General features: G+C 36.0%; 1 protein-coding gene across 3 annotated transcripts in view; it reads right to left on the bottom strand.

The window, feature by feature from the left end:
• PHKA1 (phosphorylase kinase regulatory subunit alpha 1) overlaps window positions 1–20,737 on the bottom strand; it is a 132,624-nt gene that overhangs the window by 103,520 nt on the left and 8,367 nt on the right. For all 3 annotated transcript variants that reach the window (XM_081221587.1, XM_081221588.1, XM_081221589.1), the window contains 3 exons: window positions 19,297–19,465; window positions 10,188–10,270; window positions 6,589–6,669 (listed from right to left, as the gene is read on the bottom strand). In XM_081221587.1, the coding sequence (XP_081077713.1) occupies window positions 6,589–6,669; window positions 10,188–10,270; window positions 19,297–19,465 (333 nt within the window). The remainder of the gene's footprint in view (window positions 1–6,588; window positions 6,670–10,187; window positions 10,271–19,296; window positions 19,466–20,737) is intronic.

The following is a 20,737-nucleotide window of genomic DNA, read 5'->3' as shown; positions in this document are numbered from 1 at the left end:
AAAAAAAAAGACACATGCACCCCAATGTTCACTGCAGCACTATTTACAATAGCCAGGTCATGGAAGCAACCTAAATGCCCATCGACAGATGAATGGATAAAGAAGTTGTGGTACATATATACAACAGAATATTACTCAGCCATAAATAGGAACGAAATTGAGTCATTTGTTCAGATGTGGATGGTTCTAGAGACTGTCATACAGAGTGAAATAAGTCAGAAAGAGAAAGACAATATCGTATATTAACGCATGTATGTGGAACCTAGAAATATGGTACAGATGAACTGGTTTTTAGGGCAGAAGTTGAGACACAGATGTAGAGAACAAATGTATGGACACCAAGGGGGGAAAACTGCGGTGGGGTGGGGATGGTGGTGTGCTGAATTGGGCGATTGGGATTGACATGTACACACTGATGTGTATAAAACTGATGACTAATGAGAACCTGCAGTATAAAAAAAACAAACAACCAAGCAGAAAAAACAACTAATACTAAACTTTCTTTGGGTTATTTGTATGGAAATATGTTAATATAAATTTTTCAGACATTATATGAAATTTCTAAAAATCTTATATGTTCTGGTATAATGTTATAAATCATAATTCTAGTTATTACTTTAAAGTATATATCTCAGAAATAACTAAATTTCCTTGGCAATTGCATTATTATGAACTTTCATCAAATCTTTAACCATGGTCATTTTTAAGTCTTTTGCCATTTACAGAGAGTTCTGGGTGTACTCTGATGCTTTTGCAAAAATGTTCCTATAAAAGAGTTTCATCTTCAAGGAATTCATGGAAAAGACTCTGACAAGTACATGTTTCTGGTAACTGACTATACTGCTGAACTGAATGAAAAAACATTTTCAGAACACTAATGGAAAACTGATGAATTCATAAATGTGCTAACAAAAGATCAAGATGAAAAAAAATTAATTACATGGGACTGAGTGAACTGATGAGGATGATTATAATTTTTGTAACTTTCTGTTTGAATAAAAAAAAATCCCACAAGGACTCAGAGGCAAAAAATATACAAATCAATTTTCACTGAAAAGTAAAGGAGCTGTTACAGTGGAGGATTACTGGACTGAATGTCAATATTATGACATAGCATGAGTGTGTTTCGTGTTTGGTAATTGCAATCATTGTTGGTTTTGTTGTGGTCATCCATTTAAAATGCTTGGTGTCAGTGTATTTATCTCTTGTAAAAATAAAATACAGTGTGTGTGTGTGTGTGTGTGTGTGTGTGAAAAAAAAGGAAATGTTTTAGACTTAAATGTAAGAGCAGACACTATAAAACTCTTAGAGGAAAGAGTAGGAAGAACACTCTTTGACATAAATCACAGCAAGATCCTTTTTGATCCACCTCCTACAGTAATGGAAATAAAAACAAAAATAAACAAATGGGACCTAATGAAACTTGAAAGCTTTTGCAAAGCAAAGGAAACTACAAACAAGACTAAAAGACAACCCTCAAAATGGGAGAAAATATTTGCAAATGAATCAACGAACAAAGGATTAATCTCCAAAATATATAAACAGCTCATGCAGCTCAATATTACAGAAACAAACAACCCAATCCAAAAATGGGCAGAAGACCTAAATAGACATTTCTCCAAAGAAGATATACAGATGGCCAAGAAGCACATGAAAAGCTGCTCAACATCACTAATTATTAGAGGAATGCAAATCAAAAATGCAATGAGGTATCACCTCACACCAGTTAGAATGGGCATCATCAGAAAATCTGCAAACAACAAATGCTGGAGAGGGGGTGGTGAAACGGGAACCCTCTTGCACTGTTGGTGGGAATGTAAATTGATACAGCCACTATGGAGAACAGTATGGAGGTTCCTTAAAAAACTAAAAATAGAATTACCATATGATCCAGCAATCCCACTACTGGGCACATACCCAGAGAAACCATAATTCAAAAAGACATATGCACCCCAGTGTTCATTGCAGCACTATTTACAATAGTTAGGTCATGGAAGCAACCTAAATGCCCATCGACAGATGAATGGATAAAGAAGTTGTGGTACATATATACAATGGAATATTACTCAGCCATAAAAAGGAATGAAATTGGGTCATTTGTAGATATGTGGATGGATCTAGAGACTGTCACTCAGAGTGCAGTAAATCAGAAAGAGAAAAACAATTTTTTTTGTTTATTAATGCATATATGTGGAACCTAGAAAAATGGTACAGATGAACCGGTTTGCAGGGCAGAAATAGAGACACAGATGTAGAGAAGAAAAGTATGAACACCAAGGTGGGAAAGTGGTGGTGGGGGGTGGTGGTGGTGTGATGAATTGGGAGATTGGGATTGACATATATACACTAATATGTATAAAATGGATAACTAGTAAGAACCTGCTATATAAAAAAGTAAATAAAATTCAAAAAGAAAAAAAAAGAAAGAAGGGAAACCTACCATTTGCGACAATATGGATGTACCTTGGGGGCATTATGCTAAGTGAGATAAGCAGGTAGAGGAAGACAAATATTGCATTATATAACTTATATGTGGAACCTAAAAAAGTCAAACTCATAAAAACAGAGTAGAATGAGTTATTTTCTAAGCATTAATTCCCTGAAGTACAGGATATAAACAATTTTTAGGACATAATGCTAAATTCCCTTTCATGCAAGTTGTACCAATATAACTATCATCAGCAGTGTATGATACAACCTTCTTTAATGCAAACCAGGTATTATTTTAGAAATTTTCCCTAATTTGATAGAAAAATGGTGATTCTGTTGCATTAATTTGCTAATAAGGTTGAATATTCTTTCAAGTATTTATTAGTTATTTGTAGTTCCTCAATTGTGAGGCAGAACTGACTTAGTCTTTGGGATAGCAGGTAGTTCTGGAAAGCTTCCCTGGAGAAATGTCTAAACTGAGACCTAATGGGTTAAGCAGATATCATCCAGGCACAAAATACTTATCAACTATGAGGGGGAAAAATAGCAAATTTACAGCAGAGAAATATGGCAGATACCACCTTAATGAAGCCATCAAACTTAACATGAAGAGTAATGGGACAAATCCCCATCTTGTACTTCCTGATTATGTACTGAGGACACATCTTACCTCTGTGGTATTCTTCCCAAAAATGCATAGCTTGAAACAAATCATGAGGAAATATCACACAAAATCAAATTGAAGGACATTTTATAAAACAATCTTTAAAAATGCCAAGGTCATAAAAGGCGAGTGAAGTCTAAAGTATTATCAGGTTAAAGAAGCCCAAAGAGACATTACAACTAAATGTAACATGTTATCCTGGATTAGATCCTGGATCATAAGGGGTTTTTTTGTTTGTTTTTGTTTTTGTGTTTTGCTATAAAAGATATTATTGGGACAATTAAAGAAATTTGAATGGGGTCTTTGGATTAAGTTGTAGTATAATGCCAGTGTTCATTTCCTGATTTTGATGATTGTACCATGGTTATGGGACAGTCTTTGAGGAAATTCACTCTGAAGTATTTAGGAGACATAAGGCATCATGTCTGTAATTTACTCTCAACTGATTCAAAACCAATAATGTGTGTGTGTAAATAGAAAGAGAAAGCAGGGACTTCGCTGGTGGCGCAGTGGATAGGAGTCTGTCTGCCAATGCAGGGGACTCGGGTTCGATCCCTGGTCCGGGAGGATCCCACATGCCGCAGAGCAACTGAGCCCGTGCTCCACAACTACTGAGCCTGTGCTCTCGAGCCCGTGTGCCACAACTACTGAGCCCACACGTCACAACTACTAAAGCCTGCACACCTGGAGCCGGTGCTCCGCAGCAAGAGAAGCCGCCGCAGGGAGAAGCCCGCACACCACAACGAAGAGTAGCCCCCGCTTGCCGCAACTAGAGGAAGGCCATGCACAGCAACAAAGACCTAATGCAGCCAAAAATAAATAAATACATTAAAAAATAAATAAAGTGTATATCCCTTAACCCAATGGTTTCACTTTTAGGAATCTATCCTACAAAACTATTTGTGCAAGTTCACCAGGATGTATGTACAAGGATCTGCACTAAAGCATTATCATCAACAAAGTAATTATTAAATATTGAAAAGAATGAATTAGATTACCTGTATGAAAGAGGATGTTTGGTTATGTTGTTCGGTAAAATGTGAGATTGTTGAATTTAAAAAATCAGGTTACATAGAGGTAAATAGAGTAGGGTTTAGTTTTTAAAAATAAGCTCAATATCTGTATCACTTTGGTAATTAAAAATACATAAAAAAGAAAAAAGGTTACCTAGGGAATAAATATTTTGTAGGGACAAAGTTCTATATAAATTAATTCAACCACATTAATTATATAGTTTAAATTTTCTATGAACTTATTTTTGGTTTATTTTATCTGTCATAGCCTAGCAGTGGCTTTGTTAAATTGTCCCTTTATAACTGTTTCTATTTTGCCTTGTATTTCTAATACATTTTGCTCTGTATTAATTGAAACTACATTCCAGGCCAGACTTTCTCATTGTAGGCTGTGCCTTCTATCTGGACCCTCTTTGTCCTCCTTGTTCCATGTAATACTTTTTGCTTTGAATTCTACTTCATTTGAATTTACATAGTCACCCGTACTCTTTTTTGCTTTTTTGGCCACACTTTGTCCATCCTTCTGTTTTTAATCTTTCTGTAGCAATTTGTCGTCTTAGAGCTCTTAGAGGTGGTATAGGTATAGACTGGATTTCCTTTCTTCGTTTTTTAAATCAATCTGTGTCTTTGCCTTTAGGTAGGGGAAACAAATCAAGCCATGTGTATTTATCATTATAATGGATATGTTTGATCCTATTCCTACTATCCTATTTTATGCCTTCTTGCTGTTTCCATAGATAAAAGCTGAAATTAAGGCAGTAGCAGTGGGAAGGAAGAGATGAAGCCAAGTGGAACACAATAATGATGATGAAGATAACAATATAGGGGATGCAGGAGAGTGAGGGGGGTGGAGGATTGAGAGATGGTTCCTTGATATCAAGCTCTGTCAACTGGTGTATGGAAGGAAAAAAAAGCCTCCTTTTGTTTGCTTTTGTAGTGATAGAGATGATGAGTTTAGTTTAAGATATGTTTTCTAAGGTCTTTATGTGATATGTAAATAGAGATATGCTACAAAAGCAGTTGTACATACAGATCTGGAGCTTATGAAAGAAGTCTTCACCTACATGTCCATAGTTAGATTGGAGACTCTGAATACTGCCTATGGTTTAAAAGACCAATTAATTTGATGATGGTCCACATTCATGTTAAGGCTTTATCTATGGCAAAGGTGTACCAGACTTCCTTATCCCACACTTGGTAACAACAAAGCAAGGGAAAAGCCCATATCATTATTTACAACAGATTTTACTATATCATGATTTGTCAGATCATCCAAGGGAACCTTAACTTGGCCATTAGATATCACTTCCTGCTTACAAACTCTGGTGGACCCAAGAGAAGCATTTCCAGAGTTTGGGTGCCTCTTCATTTGTGAGAAAGATGTAGTTCTCGTGGCATAAATAACAGGGTCCTTAGAAGACCATCAGAAAAAGAGAGGGTCTGGTATAAAGATTCTCCAAAAAATCCTATTGGAAAAGCTCAACTACTACCAACAAATAAACCTGTAGACTTGTAATTGGTAAATGTTATACTACTTGTCATTAATGTAAATAAAATTAGCAATTGGTGATATGACTTGCAAGGTAATCTACGTGTTAGTTTGTAGCTCAGAATGATTGGTATGTGATCAATTTTAATTTTGTTGCACAAGCAACTTGAATTCTTAAGCTTGTATAAATGATGACTTTGTTTTTCTTAATTATGGCAATATTTAAACTCCTTAATTTTATTGTCATCTCTCAAAGCAGTTTACTTTTTTAAAGAAATTGTTGACTGGGTTTATAAGAAATTAATTTTTGAAAATTGCATGAGTTTTATTTTTTAACGTGAGATAGGAAGAATGGAGTGAGTTGTGCCTATTTCCTGTTACTCCTAAGTCAGATGAGGTTTCTCTAAGAAATGTCTAACACACACACAGAGAGAGAGAAGCCCTGCAAATCTTATTTCCCAAATTCCATTAATGTTTATTGTCTTTATCAAAGTCCCTAGAAATTAATTTGTTTCAATAGCATCTTAATCCTTTATGCCTTTTGGGTGCAGAGTAATTAGACATATATGGTCTATAGATGTGACAGTGTGTTCACTTGAACTAGGAATAATGGCTAATGCAGAATGACGACTCAAGTGTGCTCATACAGTATGATGCTGCAGAAGTAACTGTGACTTTAAAGCCATACTATGTTTTTTAAAGTTAATTTGCACAAGTACATTTATATCTGTTTTGTCCAATATAGAATTTAAAATGTTTTAAGGGGGAGTAATTAAGCTTGGAAGAGTTTAATCAAAGTGATTGCTTATATACAGATGCCTGATTTTAGACTGAAATAGTTGATGCGCCTCTGTACATTTACCTTGGATTCTTACACTTTGGATTCCTACAGGAGCCTGTGATGGTTTTGTCGTGTGTGTAAATGTTATTTATTTAGCAAATACATTAAAGATAACTTTCTGGGAAAAAAAAAACAAAGCTAGGAAAATTACCTTTGCCATTCCAACTGAACTGGCATTCAATTCTGAGATTCCTTGATTGGTCTTATCTCCACGTTCCCATATCCCGAAGTCCTGGCATAAAATAACCAACACACCATTATCAAATCATCACTACTAAACACTTACTAGATATACAAACCTTGAATAAAAGGCACAAGTATTAGCTAACTCGCCATACATATGTTTGCCCACAATGCTTATTAAGGAGAGGCCAATGAGTTGGGTTCCCCCTGTAGCTATTTTCCCAGTAGCTTTAAATTCTGTTGGGGCCTCCAAGAAGTTAGAAGATATCTTGACAGTTGATCAGGACTAAGAACTGTAACTTAGTTCATCTAAAGAGGTGCTTCTCAAAATTTTTCATCAAAGCAGACACCTAGGGGGTCTAGGAGACAGAGCCTAAACATCATCCAAATATTTTATCTTAAACATCCAGTCTAATTTTACTCTCTATTGGCACTGACAATGTACCATGCACTTACCTATGCACTTTACACTGTTATAGTATCTTCCTTAATCTTTACATTTTATAGATGATGAAACTGAGGTGCAAAGAGAGGTCAAGTGACTCACCCAAGGTCCCATAGCTAATGAATAACAGAGCTAGGATTAGAGTCCAAGTGCTCCAAAGCCTACATTCTTAACCATAGTTCTATACGGCCCCTCGATAATACAAAGATAACATTTAAAATTACTTTTTAAAAACTTTTCATTTCCAAATAACTTTAGATTTACAGAGAAGTTGCAAAAATAGTAGTGAGTTCCCATACACCTTTCACTCAGCTTCCCCTGCTGTTAATACCTGACATAACCACAGTACAATTGTCAAAGTGAAGAAATTTACATTAGTAAAATACTAGTAACCAAATTATGGACTTTACTAGGATTTCACCGTTTTTTCCCCACTAATAGCCTTTTTTTTAAAGATTTTTTTTGATGTGGACCATTTTTAAAGTCTTTATTGAATTTGTTACAATATTGCTTCTGTTTTATGTTTTGGTTTTTTGGCCGCAAGGCATGTGGGATCTTAGCTCCCCGACCAGGGATCAAACCCGCACCCCCTGCATTGGAAGGTGAGGTCTTAACCACTTGACTGCCATGGAAGTCCCACCACTAATAGCCTTTCTATGTATTCCAGGATCCAATCCAGAATACCATGCTGCATTTGTCATGCTTCTTTAAGTCTCTTCCAATCAGTTACAGTTTCTCAAGCCTCGTCTTTCATGACCTTGACACTTCCTGAAGGTTAGTGGTCATATATTTTATAGATTTCCCTCAGTTTGAGTTTGCTTGATGTCTTCTCTTGATTAGATTGAGGTTATGCATTTTTGGCAAGAACACTAGAATACCACAAACATTATGCTCCTTCTTAGCACATCGTATCAGAGGTATAGGATGTTGATGTCATTACTGGTGATGTTAACCTTAATGACTTGGTTAAGGTGGTGTCTGCAGAGTTTCTCCATTCTACTGTTACTATTTTTCTATTATACTATTGTATTACTATACTAATTACAAGCATACCTCAGAGATATTGTGGGTTCAGTTCCAGACCACAGCAATAAAGTGAATATTGTAATAAAGCAAGTCACATGATTTTTTTGCTTTCCCAGTGCATATAAAAGTTATGTTTACACTATACTATAGTCTATTAAGTGTGCAACAGTATTATGTCTAAAAAACAATGCACATACCTTAATTTAAAAATACCTTGTTGCTAAAAAATGCTAACCATTATCTGAGACTTCAGCAAGTCATAATCTCTTTGCTGGCAGAGGGTTTGACACATTGCAAGAATTACCAGAATGTGACACAGAAACATGAAATGAGCAAATGCTATTGGAAAAATTGCACGAGTAGACTTGCTTGACATAAGGTTGTCACAAACCTTCAATTTGTAAAAAAACACAATTAACTGTGAAGTGCAATAGAGCGAAGGAAGCACAGTGAAATGAGGTGTGCCTGTAATTAATAATTATCTTCAGAGAGATACTTTATGATTGTCCAAATATCTTGTTTCTCCTCAAACATCCACCCACTAATTTAGCATCCATCAGTGAATTGTGCCTGCAACAATTATTACAGTGGTGATTTCAATGGTGATTTTCTAGTTCCTTCATTACCTCTGTACTCATTAACTGCAATTCTTCTCTAAGGAAGAGTTATCCTTTCTCCCTCATTTATTTACTCAGCTATTTACTTACATCAGTATGAACTTATAGATATTTAGGTTATTCTCTGGGTTGTAAAAAATGTTATCATTATTTATTTTGCTCAAATTTTTCCAGCTCTAGCCACTGGGAGTTCTTCTAGGTTGGCTCCTGTGCCCTTTTGACATCCTCCATTTTTTTGAACACTTCCTCACTTTTTGTCACTATAAGATACCCAAATACAGTCTCATCTTGTATTTTCCCTGCCCCAGCTCTGGAATCAACCACTTCTACAAGGAATCCTGGTTTCTTTTATTAGAGAATGATAGTTACATTCAAGACTTGGATGCTGGTCCTCATTGTCACTGTGGTGTCAGGCTTCTAGGCCCTCTCATTGCACAGAACTTGGAAATACCCATGCGCACACACGCATGTGTGTGCACACACATGCACACACACCTATATTTATTTTGGTATTTACCTTAAATTACTTTTAATATCAAATCTTTGAGTCAAAAATGGAGCTTCAGAAAGGTAAGCCATATTTATCCCATGGTGACTCTCATCTGCCCCTAAATCCAGCTCTACCCTAGTTTGTGCAGCAAAGATTAGAGTATGAGAAGGCATAAATATCATTAATTCTACTGCTGCAACCCTTGGCTGCAACAGAGAGGTCAGAGAACACTGGCTTTTACCCTGGATCACAGCAGGCCTATGGTATCAGAAAACAAAGCAATCCATCAACAAATAATGTCTGTCTGCATCAGATATGTCTATGTTAGAATTATCCTTCTGGTAAATATGGAGTGACAGGTTGCAGATTTATCCTCACACCTGTAACAACTAAAAAACAACTAACCAAACTAAAACAATTAAACAGCTAAAAAAAAACCTGGACTACTTATGACACAGCCATTTTCAATACAGTGAACATCATGCAATGAAGAACAGCAAACCCTGAGAGAGATGTTAAATATATTATGACAATAAAAACCTACCTCATATGTAGTCATAAGAAAGAGTAACTATTTTTGTATAGTAAGCACTGAATCAATGTCTACAGATGATATTAAATACATGACTAAATTTTATTTCTAAGTAGCTAACTGACCCATAATACTCCTTAGCCATCTTGCTCCCATTTAACCACAAACATTCAAATAAGACCACAATTTAGCCCCAGATTGCCCAATACATACCATGAAGTATTACAGAGTTTGAAATGAATGAAAGCATTGCACCTTGACCCTCCTGCCTCTGTAAATCCCTTGGGGAAAAGGGCAGACAGAGGACGACAGAGCTTAGTAAAGAGGCTGAAGGCAATTTCTGCCAGAAGCGTTATAGATTGGTTCACTATGAGGGGCAGCATTAAGAGAAGGATTAGGTTGTTCAGTATTTTAAGAGCATCACATGTTTAAAATTCACTCCAAAATGAGTACTTACAGCAGTTTTATATGCAGCTTCGATATAAAACACAAGGTTCTGTATGAAGTTAACTTCATCTAGGCTGTGGATGATATGAAGTCCTGAGGAAAAAGAGAATAAAGATATAGAGCTAGTCAATTATCACTACAGGCTTTACAGGCAGCCACAGTGACTAACTGACCCCCCTACTACCAAATAATCCTACTCCTGCTTAGGAATAATGGGAGACACTTTGATTCCTAAAACATAAAAATAACACCACAAATCAGTCCTAGGTTACTCTTCAACTAAGTAAGATACCACCATATTTTAACATGAAAGAATTTTAATTGTTATTTGTAGGCTTTAATGGAAAGTATCAGACTCCTAATTCTACAGGTAACTAATTTGTGCTGTGTTTAAATGTACAAACCTAGGCATCTGGAAAAAGAAAGACAAATATTTCAAAAAAGACTTGGAGGGAGTCTAAATACTAAGAAGTAGATAAAGATTATGATTTTAAGAACTCAAAACCATATTTGGGGGAGTAAAAACGATAATTATTCTAAATATAAGCTATATAAAGATAGGGCTTATAAATAAAATGTTTTGCATGAATCATACATTCAATTTTCAAAACAATCCTAAGAGGTGGGTACCTCTATTTTCTGCCTGAGGCTTAGAGAAGTTAAATATTTGCCTCAAGTCATGTAACTAATAAATAGTGGAACCAGGACTCAATTGACTATCAACTTCTGTTTCACTTCAGAGACTGAGTTCCCAACCAAGATGCTATACTGCTTCCAAATATGTACAATATGATCCATTTTTGTTTAAAAACTAACTCCTTTCCCCTCCCTTGCCATCGAGGGAAATACCAACAATTACACAGTGAAAGTTTTTCCCCCACCCAGAATCACATCACTCCCACCCTGCCAAATCTCCTCTCCGGGAGAAACCAGTCTTACCAGTTTCCTCTGTATCCTTTCAGAGATACATTATGCGTATACAAAAATTATGCAAAGAGTAGTATACTATGCTGCACCTTGCCTTTTTCACATATAACTTGGAGACAATTTTAAATATATCTGCCTCATTTTTTTAATGGCTACATAGCATTCCACTGAATGGTTACTCATGTAACCTGTTCCCTATTGAAAGACATTTAGGTTGTATCTAATCTTTTATCACTACAATCAATGCTGCAATGAATATCTGTGTATTTACATCTTTGTGCACATGCACCAGTATATCAAGGTAAATTCTTAACTGCTGAGTCACAGATTTATGCATTTTCCCCAACATTTTATTTTGAATATTTTCAGACAAAAAATGAACGAATTTTACATGGCACATGTAGATTTAACACACCATCTGGACTCAACCATTAACATTTTACTGTACTTTTTAATCACATATATATCCATGCAACAGTCCACCTTATTTTTTGATACATTTCAAAGTAAGCTGCAAATATGGGTACACTTCTCTCTAAATACTTCACCACATGTACAATTAAATGTTGATGATCATCACCAAGTTATTCTGCAAAGAAGTTCCACAGTTTACATACCAACTAGCGCTGCCTGCCTTTTTCCAACACATTTTGTAAACACAGGCTTTAATAAAAGTTTCTGATCTTTACCATTCTAATGGATGAGAAATAGAATTTCCTTGCACTTTAATTTGTAGCTTTTTTATTTTGCGTAAGGTTGTCTTTTCTTATGTTTATAAGCCAACTCTATTTCTTTTCCTATGAACTGTTTGTTTTTTCATGTCCTTCACCAATTTCTATTGAATTGCTGGTCCTTCTGTTATTAATATATTAATAAATATTAAGGAAATTAGACTTTTGCCCATCATATGTGTTACAAGTATTTTTCCTAGTTTGTTTGAACGTTGATTTTGTTTACAGTATATTTTTCTTCTCAGAAGCTTTTATTAAAAAGCTTTATCCCATGAATGTTTCTAGTACTTTCCGTTTCTTTTTTTGCATTTAAATCTTTGATCTATTGACAAATATTTTAAATCACAGAACTCTTAACTTTAAAATTAAAAAGGACTATATGATTCAGATCATCAGATTGCAAACTCCTCCTGATCCGTGCCTCTGTCAAAACAGCAACCACAGCACAGGGCAGCATCAGCAGCAAAGGGTCTTTCTTGTAGCAGTAAAGACCTACCTTAATTTCTTGGATAGAGAGGAAAAAAGAAAAGAGAGGTAGTAATATTGGACATCAGCTTCCTGGCTTTATCTTGTCACCTTTGTGTGCCAAGGTGCTTGAACAGAGATTGAGGGAAGGCAGTAGGTATGAAACTGGTTTTGTCCATCTCTTAGGCTTGTGTCACAGCTAACTAGTCACTATACCATATAAATGCCACACGTCTACCATTTGTCCCTTTGCTCATGATATTCTGTTTACATGGCTTTCTCCACATCTTGAAATCCTAACTGTTCTTTCAAGGCCCAGCTCAAATGCTATCTCCTCTTATGATGCTCTCTCATTGATTCCCCTCTTCGGTGCTTCACAGAATTTTATTTTTCTTGCTCTTATGAACTTATGTTTTACTTGTACCATAGGTAAATCTTTACCTGAATTTGAAGGAATCTTATTTACATTTGTAAGTCCCCAAAAGTATCTCACATAGCTCCTAAAAGTATCTCACACACTAATGTGAATGGTATTAAACAATATTGAATAGTAGATGTTCAATGATTATTTATTGAATGATCTTAAACAACCCTGTTAACCACAGGAGAGGGACCTGTCTCTTGAAGCAAAGCCATACATGTAGGACCTCTGGTTCCTGTCCCTTCTATGGAGCCAAGGTGTTGCTTGTAGAACAGAGGATGCGGAGGTGAGACACACAGCTTAAGTGAAGTAGGGCTTGGGTAAGGCTAAAGATGGCAGTGCTGTATAAAGCACACTAAAATATGCAGGGCTCGAGAAATGAGGCTGACTCAGTGTTCTACTCCACAGACTGACTTGAACTCACCTAAAATTGAGCCTTTCTCTCCCTTATTTTTAAAAACAATATTGAGATATAATTCACATACCATGCAATTCACCCATTTCAAGTATATAATTCAATGGTTTTTAGGGTATGCAGAGTTCTGCAACCATCACCACAGTCAATTTTAGAACATTTTCATCACTCCCCAAAGAAACCCTGTATCTGTAGCATCACTCCCCATTTCCCTTCAACACTTGTCCCATCGTTCCCCTACCCTACCTCCTGCCGAGCAATTACTAATCTTCTTTATGTCTCTATAGATTTGCCTTAATAGATATTCATATAAATGCAATCATACAATATGTGACATATTATGTCTAGGTTCTTTCACTTAGCATAATGTTTTCAAGGTTCATCCATGTTGTAGCACATATCAGTACTTCATTTCTTTTTATTGCTAAAAAATATTACATTGTACAGATATATCACATTTTATTTATCCGATGAGTAGTTAGTTGATGGACATTTAGGTTGCTTCCATTTTCTTTGGCTATTATAAACAATGCTGCTATGAACATTCATGTATGTGCACAAGCTTTTGAGTGAACATGTTTTCATTTCTCTTGAGTATATACCTAAGAGTGAAACTGCTAGATCATATGGTAACTCTGTTTAACCTTGTGAGAACTGCCAGACTGTTTTACAAAGTGGCTGTACTATTTTAGATTCCCATCAGCAGTGTATGAAGCTTCCAATTTCTCCATATCCTCAGAAACACTTGTTATTTTCTGTTTTTTTGATTATAGCCATCCCAGAGGGTGTGACATGGTATCTCATTATGGTTTGCATCTGCATTTCCCTAGTGACTTATGATGTTTAGCATTTTTTCATGTACTTATTGGCCACGTGATTATCTTTGGAGAAATGTCAATTCATATTCTTGGCCCATTTCAAATTAGGTTATCTTTTTATTATTGAGTTGTGAGAGTTCTTTATATACTCTAGATACAAGTTTCTTATCAGATATATGATTTGCAAATATTTTCTATCATATTGTGGGTTGTTTTTTTAACTTTCTTACAGGGGTCCTTTGAAGCACAAAAGTTGATAAACAAAAGTTTATCTTAAGTTGATAAATTCCAATTTATTTTTTCTTTAGTTGCTATGCTTTTGGGGTCATGTCTAACCCAACGTCAGGAAGGTTTACTCCTATATTTTCCTCTAAGTGTTTGTTATAAACTCGAATTTGTTCCCCCAAAATTCACATGTTGAAGCCCTAACCCCCAATGTGACTGTATTTGGAGATAAGGCCTTTAAGGAGGCAATTCAGTTTAAATGAGGTCATAAGGGTGGGGCCCTTATACAATAGGGAATGGTATCCTTATTACAAGAGACATCAGGAATGCACACACACAGAGAAAAGGCCATATGAAGACAGGCGAGAGGGTTGATCTGAAACCAGCCCTGTTGACACCTTGATCTTGGACTTCTACCCTCCAGAACTTTGACAAAATAAATTTCTGCTGTTTAAGCCACCCATTCTGCAGTATTCAGTTATAGAAGACTTAGAGGATTAAGATCTTTTTACAGTTTTCCTTCTTACATTTAAGACTATGATTCATTTTGAGTTAGTTTTTGTCTATGTTGGAGGAAGAAGTCCGATTTCATTCTTTTGCATGTGGATATCTGGTTTTCCCAGAATCATTTGTTGAGAAGACCATTCTTTCCCCATTGAATTATCTTGGCACCCTTGTCAAAAATCAACTAACCATAATGTGATGGTTTATTTCTTGACTCTCAATTCTATTCTGTTATTCTATATGTCTATCCTTATGCCAGCATCACAGTATTTGGAAGTAAGTTTTGAAATCAGAAAGTGTGAGTCCTCCAACTTTGTTCTTTTTCTAAGTTGTTTTGGCCATTCTGGGTCCTTTGGATTTTCATATACATTTTAGGAACAGCTTGTCAATTTCTGCAAAGAAGACAGCTGGGATTTTCACAGAAATTGCATTGACTCTATAGATCAGTTTGGGGAATGTTGCTATCTTAACAGTAAGTCTTCTGATCCATGAACACAGGATGTCTTTCTAATTTAACATTTCTGATTCTCTTCATTTGTTCCTGTGGATTTGAGTTACCATTTGGTATCATTTCCTTAATTCAATATAGCTTTGCTCCCACCGATGTCCTTAGTTCTGATATTATCAAATATATTTACATTTTTATATGCTATAAGCCCAACAATACAAGTATATTGTTTTATACAATTGATTTTTAGGTCAGTTAAGAAAGAAGAAATATGCAATTATATCATATTTTATAATTATTTTTACCAGTGGTCTCTTTTTTGTGTGTGTGGATTCCAATTACTGTCTGCGGTCCTCTGATTTTAGTATAAAGAACTTCTTTTAGTATTTCTTGTAAGGTAGGTCTATTAGCAACAAATTCTCTCACTGTTTGTTTATCTGGGAATGTCTTCATCTCACATCGTTTTTGAGAGAGAGTTTTGCTGGATATAAGATTCTTGGATCATTCCACTGCCTTCTGGCCTCCACTTTTTTGTGATGAGAAGTCAGTTGATAATCTTATTTGGGTTCCCTTATACATAACAAGTCATTTTTCTCATAGTGCTTTCAAGATGTTTGTTTTTGGCTTTTAACATTTTTACTATGATGTTTCTGGATATGAATCTCTGTTTATCCTACCTGGCGATCTTTGAGCTTCTAAGATATGTAGATTAATGTTTTTCATCAAATTTGGGATGTTTTTAGCCATTATTTCTTTAAAAATATTTTCTGCTCCTTACTCTCCTCTAGTACTCTTATTACACAAGTTGGTGTCCTACATTTCTCTGGGGTTTTATTCATTTTTCTTTATTATTTTTTCTTGTTCTTCAGACTGCATAATCTCTGTTGATCTATCTTCAAGTATGCTGACCTTCCCCTCTGCCAGCTCAAATCTATGAGTCTCCCTAGTGAATCTTTCATTTTCAACTTTCCATTTGCTTCATTTTTATCTCTTTAGTGATATTCTCTATTTGACGAAATACAATCATCATATATTCCTTTACTTCTTTAAGCATGGTGTCCTTTAGCTTTCTGGACACTTTTATAGTAACTGATTTGAAGTCTTTGTTTCCTAAGTTCAACATATGCTTCCTCTCAAAGGCAGCTTCTGTTACCTGCTTTTTTTCTTGTGTTGGCTCAGGCTTTCCTGTTTCTTTGCACGCCTCATAAATTTTTGCTGAAAACTGGATATTATAGATAATATGTTGTAGGAATCTATAGATATTGATACCCTCCCCTATGGGACTTGTTTTTTGTTTACCTGTTTATTTGTTTAGTGACTTGGATTATTTCAGTGAAATTTATTTTCCCCATAGTATGCAGCCTCTGAAGTTGTTCTTCAGAGGGTGCTGCTTTGGACATGTACACTGTCACCCCAGGAAGACAGTGGTTTTAGCTTTAGCGACTGTCTCTTTTTGTGATCCATTAAATATCTACCTCTGTTGGTATCTTTCCCAGATGTTAATCTCCACTAATTGCCAGCTGATTGTTCTATTATACTGTACAATGCCCCAAGGCATAAATTGCTCCACAATCTCATTCAATTAAATTCAGGCCCCATTTCAGGTGGTCTTTGATGCCAGTCTTTGAAATTTGTTCTAACCCTAGGAGGGCTGTTTTTAGCTCTCTCTTTCCTTGGTTCTCTGTTAAGACTTCTAGCTAGTCTATGGGTTAGCTTGCTGCTCTTATTATTGAGTTATCAGCCTCCTCTCAATTTCTTAGAACCAAAATCTTCAATTGTTTTTGAGTGCCCTTAGGCTCGAACTTTCCCACACTCTGTTCCAGATAAAGTCAGTTCTCTTGGGAGGAGCTATGGAGCTTTCTGTTCTTATGGCCAGCCCCATCATCCATGCTACTAGAAAGGTGGGCCAGGTCTATTATTCTTGGCCTGCTCTGCCTGGGATTAAGCTTCCACTTCATGAGGGGGAATGGGGTGGGTAGGAAGGGAGTTCCAAACCTCTTAATTATTCTTGGCTAGACTAGAACTTCTGCAACACAGAGCTGGGGATGGTGAGAAATACTGGCAACCCACCTCTCTCAGGGAGATATCATAGCCCTAGACTGGGAGCTGGGGGGACAGGGAGCCTTGTACTCCTGGCTACAACCACTTCAAGTAGTGCTTCTGTCACGGTGACCTTGGGGCAGGGGAGGGAATAGGTTGTGGCCCAAATGCCATACTCTCTCACTGTTAAGATTTAGACTTCCTTGAATAAATGTGTTTCCACTTGTTGTGTGCCCTTAGGACAATTTCCAGTGACTTTAAATGGTCGGTTTTATAAAATTAAATTTCACCATTTATGGCTATTTTACTGGGGAGAGGGTCTGTGGAGCTTCTCTGCCACTATCCTATAAGTTGCAATCAGCTTCTGTCTAAGCCTCTGTTAACCAAGGTTGAAATTTTTAAGAATTCAAAAATGTTCAGAGAATTGCTAAATTTTCCATGAAGATCTTTCACATTCTACCTCTCAATTATCTCTCACAGCTATCCTTTTCATCCTCAAGGCAACTGCCTTACATAAGTTCTGCATCATTTCTTGCCTAAAGTATTTTACTAAACTTTTAGCTCCCCCATCCAATCTATCCTCCTGCTATTGGAGTGAATCATTTGAAACTTTCTTGATTATTTATCTTGAGTGGCTCTCTACTGACTATAGACTAAACTCCAAACTACTTAGCATGGTACACAAGCCCTTTAACAGTTAGTCCCAACTTTCCAGCTCCATCTTTTGCCATTTTTTCCAGATCTATTGAATATCTTACACTCTAACCATAGAAAATACCTAGCCTTACCTTGGTGGCCAGTATCTTTCAAACTTCTGTGCTATAGTCACACTATTCCCTTCCCTTTTCTGACTTGTGAATTTCTACTTATTCTAATTTATTCCTCAAAGGCCTGATCAAATATCAACCCTATTCCAAGTACCTATCAAAGTCAGCTCATGGGGTTGAAAATCAAATGTTAAGTCAGGAATCAACAAACTTTTGTTGAATGAATATGTCTCTTATAAGCCTCTTTGGTATATTTCCCCTTCCCTTCTGGGCTCAAAATGAAAAACCACAAGGGATATTTAGACACTGCTTTGTAGAAAAGCACTCTAGAGTTGGTATTAGAAGGATATTAGAAACGGAGTTATAGTTGCCATTCTATTTAAACAAATAAAACCTAAAGAATATATTTATTCAGGAAGGAACCTCCCCTCCAAAAGAAAGAAGTATGTGAGTAGACATTATAATTATAAGAAAAGGTTATTCAGCCTCTGGGATGTGTGTTGTTCTAGAGGAAAGAAAAAAAGGGAGGCTTTATCACCAAGTATTTATTTCTGCAAGAAAAGGAGAAGAGTATTCTGGGGTAATTCTGACCCTGAATGCCTTTAGTACCAAGGAGCTCTGTAATCAGATAGAAAGATAAAGAAATTGAAATGTCAAAAATGTGGTATTGTGAGAAGTATATGTATCTACTCAGGAAGATCTGGCAAAGTCCTGTTTAATTTATAAACTGAATGTAATCAGATTCATAGTCCTCCCCAATTTAGGAGAAATAAAAGGGAATTACGCTGGTTCTCATAATTTCCTTTTCAGGTAAAACATCTAGAGCAATTAACAAAACCATCTGAAAAGGGTGTGTTATTCAATAATAAAAAACACTGAATTCTGATTCCTAAGTTAATTCCCTTAATATAATTTAGATGCCTGTAAACAGATGCCTTGTTTATAATATACTCATAAAGAGCAGTACAAAGTAGGTGATGTTGACACTAACTATAGGCTTGTCAGTGCATAGTATGGGAGTAAGCAATAGTCCTTCTTTCCCATGTTATAGCATCTGAGGATTAATAAAAGATAAAAATACCTGTCTAAAGAAAATCTACCCCAGATTTCCCAGTTCTCAATTAAAAATATATATTACTTAGTACTCCAGACTTGTTTCTCAATGTAAAAGAACACTAACTACCTTAGTGAGTTGTTTCTCTGTATAAAATTTGCAAAATATTATGTTTCCAATGTGTATCTTTAAGTAATGTAAACAGCTATGTTGTTTGCTGGCCAACACCTTTGGAGAAGCCACGTGTGCCAGGGCAAGTGCTCCACACTGCAGTGGTTCCCAGTACTTCTGTCCTTGTACTGACCTGAGGCAGTCATTTGTGCTAGGAAGAGCAGGTACAGAGAGGTAGCATCCAGCTGCAGGTGCCCCCACTGATCATCACCGACTACAGTGGCACAGGTTTTGGTGTTGTACTTGGCATGGAGGCTATCCTTGGTACTCTGACTATACTTGAAGGATTCTACTTTATCCACCTGAAGAAAACAAAAACAGTAAAAGAAGGCTATGCAGAAAAATCAACCCATATGCCATACTTTGGTAGTAATCTGATACATATCATTCCATTTTGTCTTCAGGCAATTGTGAGTATTTAAAATGCATTGTAACCTCTTTTTCCCTATACTTATACAATTAGGAAAGTCTGCTCTTGCTGTTTTTCAATTTAAGCAATTTAATTAGAAAATAATATCCATCAAAACCAGTTATTTCCTATTCATTACCTCTCTTTCACTCTTCAGTTGGTTGTTTTCCCACTTTGTAGATAAAAACTGAGGTGTGGAGAGGTGACAACAGCTTAGTAAGAGATAACTGAGTTGTTAAAAAAGATTAATTTGTTCCTGAAACAGAGGTAGGAATTTTGAGGGAAAAGGATATATTTTGAAGGAGTAATGAAAGGAGCTAGGGAGAGATCCATGGAGTGACAAAGAAAAGATGTGAAAGAAAGCTGAAACCAAGGTCAGAAATGAAACACTGTGCAAGGGACAAATGAAAGATTTATTTCCTGAAACTTCAATTTGATTATGTGTGCATCTGCTATATGATGGTAACTATCATACCTTTAAATATGGTTCAAGAAATTAGTGACTTTAAACCTATTTGGTAAGGTGGAAAATGCAAATATCTAAAATACAAAAAAATTAAAAAGTAGCAAAGAAGGAAAAAAAATGATGGCTGTGAGATAGTCCCTACCAGACTAGAGATCACTGATCAAGTTCAGAAGTCTAGAGTTGATTTCTTTTTACTTTAGACTTGTTGTGTGCCTCAGGATGGTCATTTTATTAATCTGGGCCTCAATTTCTCCTTCTAATAAAATGTAATCTTGGGCTCAAAAATCAATTCTGAGTCAAAGTACACAACATGTGTAAAGATCTCCTAGGATAAAAGTAAAATGCTTTTTCTTTTAGTAAAACACTTTTGAGTGGAAAAAATATCATAAACAAACCCAAAAGATAAACCAGAGACAGTCAAAAAATATTTGTAGTACATGTGACAATGGATAAATATCCATCATGGACAGGAACTCCTGGCAAGAAAGAGACAGCCCAAGAGAAAAAGAGGCAAAGGACCTAAGAGGCAATTAATAGAAGAGGAAATACAAATTTTCAACCCACACATGTAAGGATGCTCAACTTCACTCAAGATCAGGAAAATGCATATTAATCCTAGAAGATATAAGTCCTTTGCCCCTTATCTCCAACCCTAAAATCTAAAACACTTCCAAAAGGATTTTCCCCCTAAGTTTTGTA

The sequence above is a fragment of the Mesoplodon bidens genome (genome assembly GCF_964165515.1).
Source record: "Mesoplodon bidens genome assembly, chromosome: X".
NCBI classification, from domain to species: domain Eukaryota; kingdom Metazoa; phylum Chordata; class Mammalia; order Artiodactyla; family Ziphiidae; genus Mesoplodon; species Mesoplodon bidens.
This window is presented reverse-complemented; position numbering and strand designations above follow the sequence as displayed.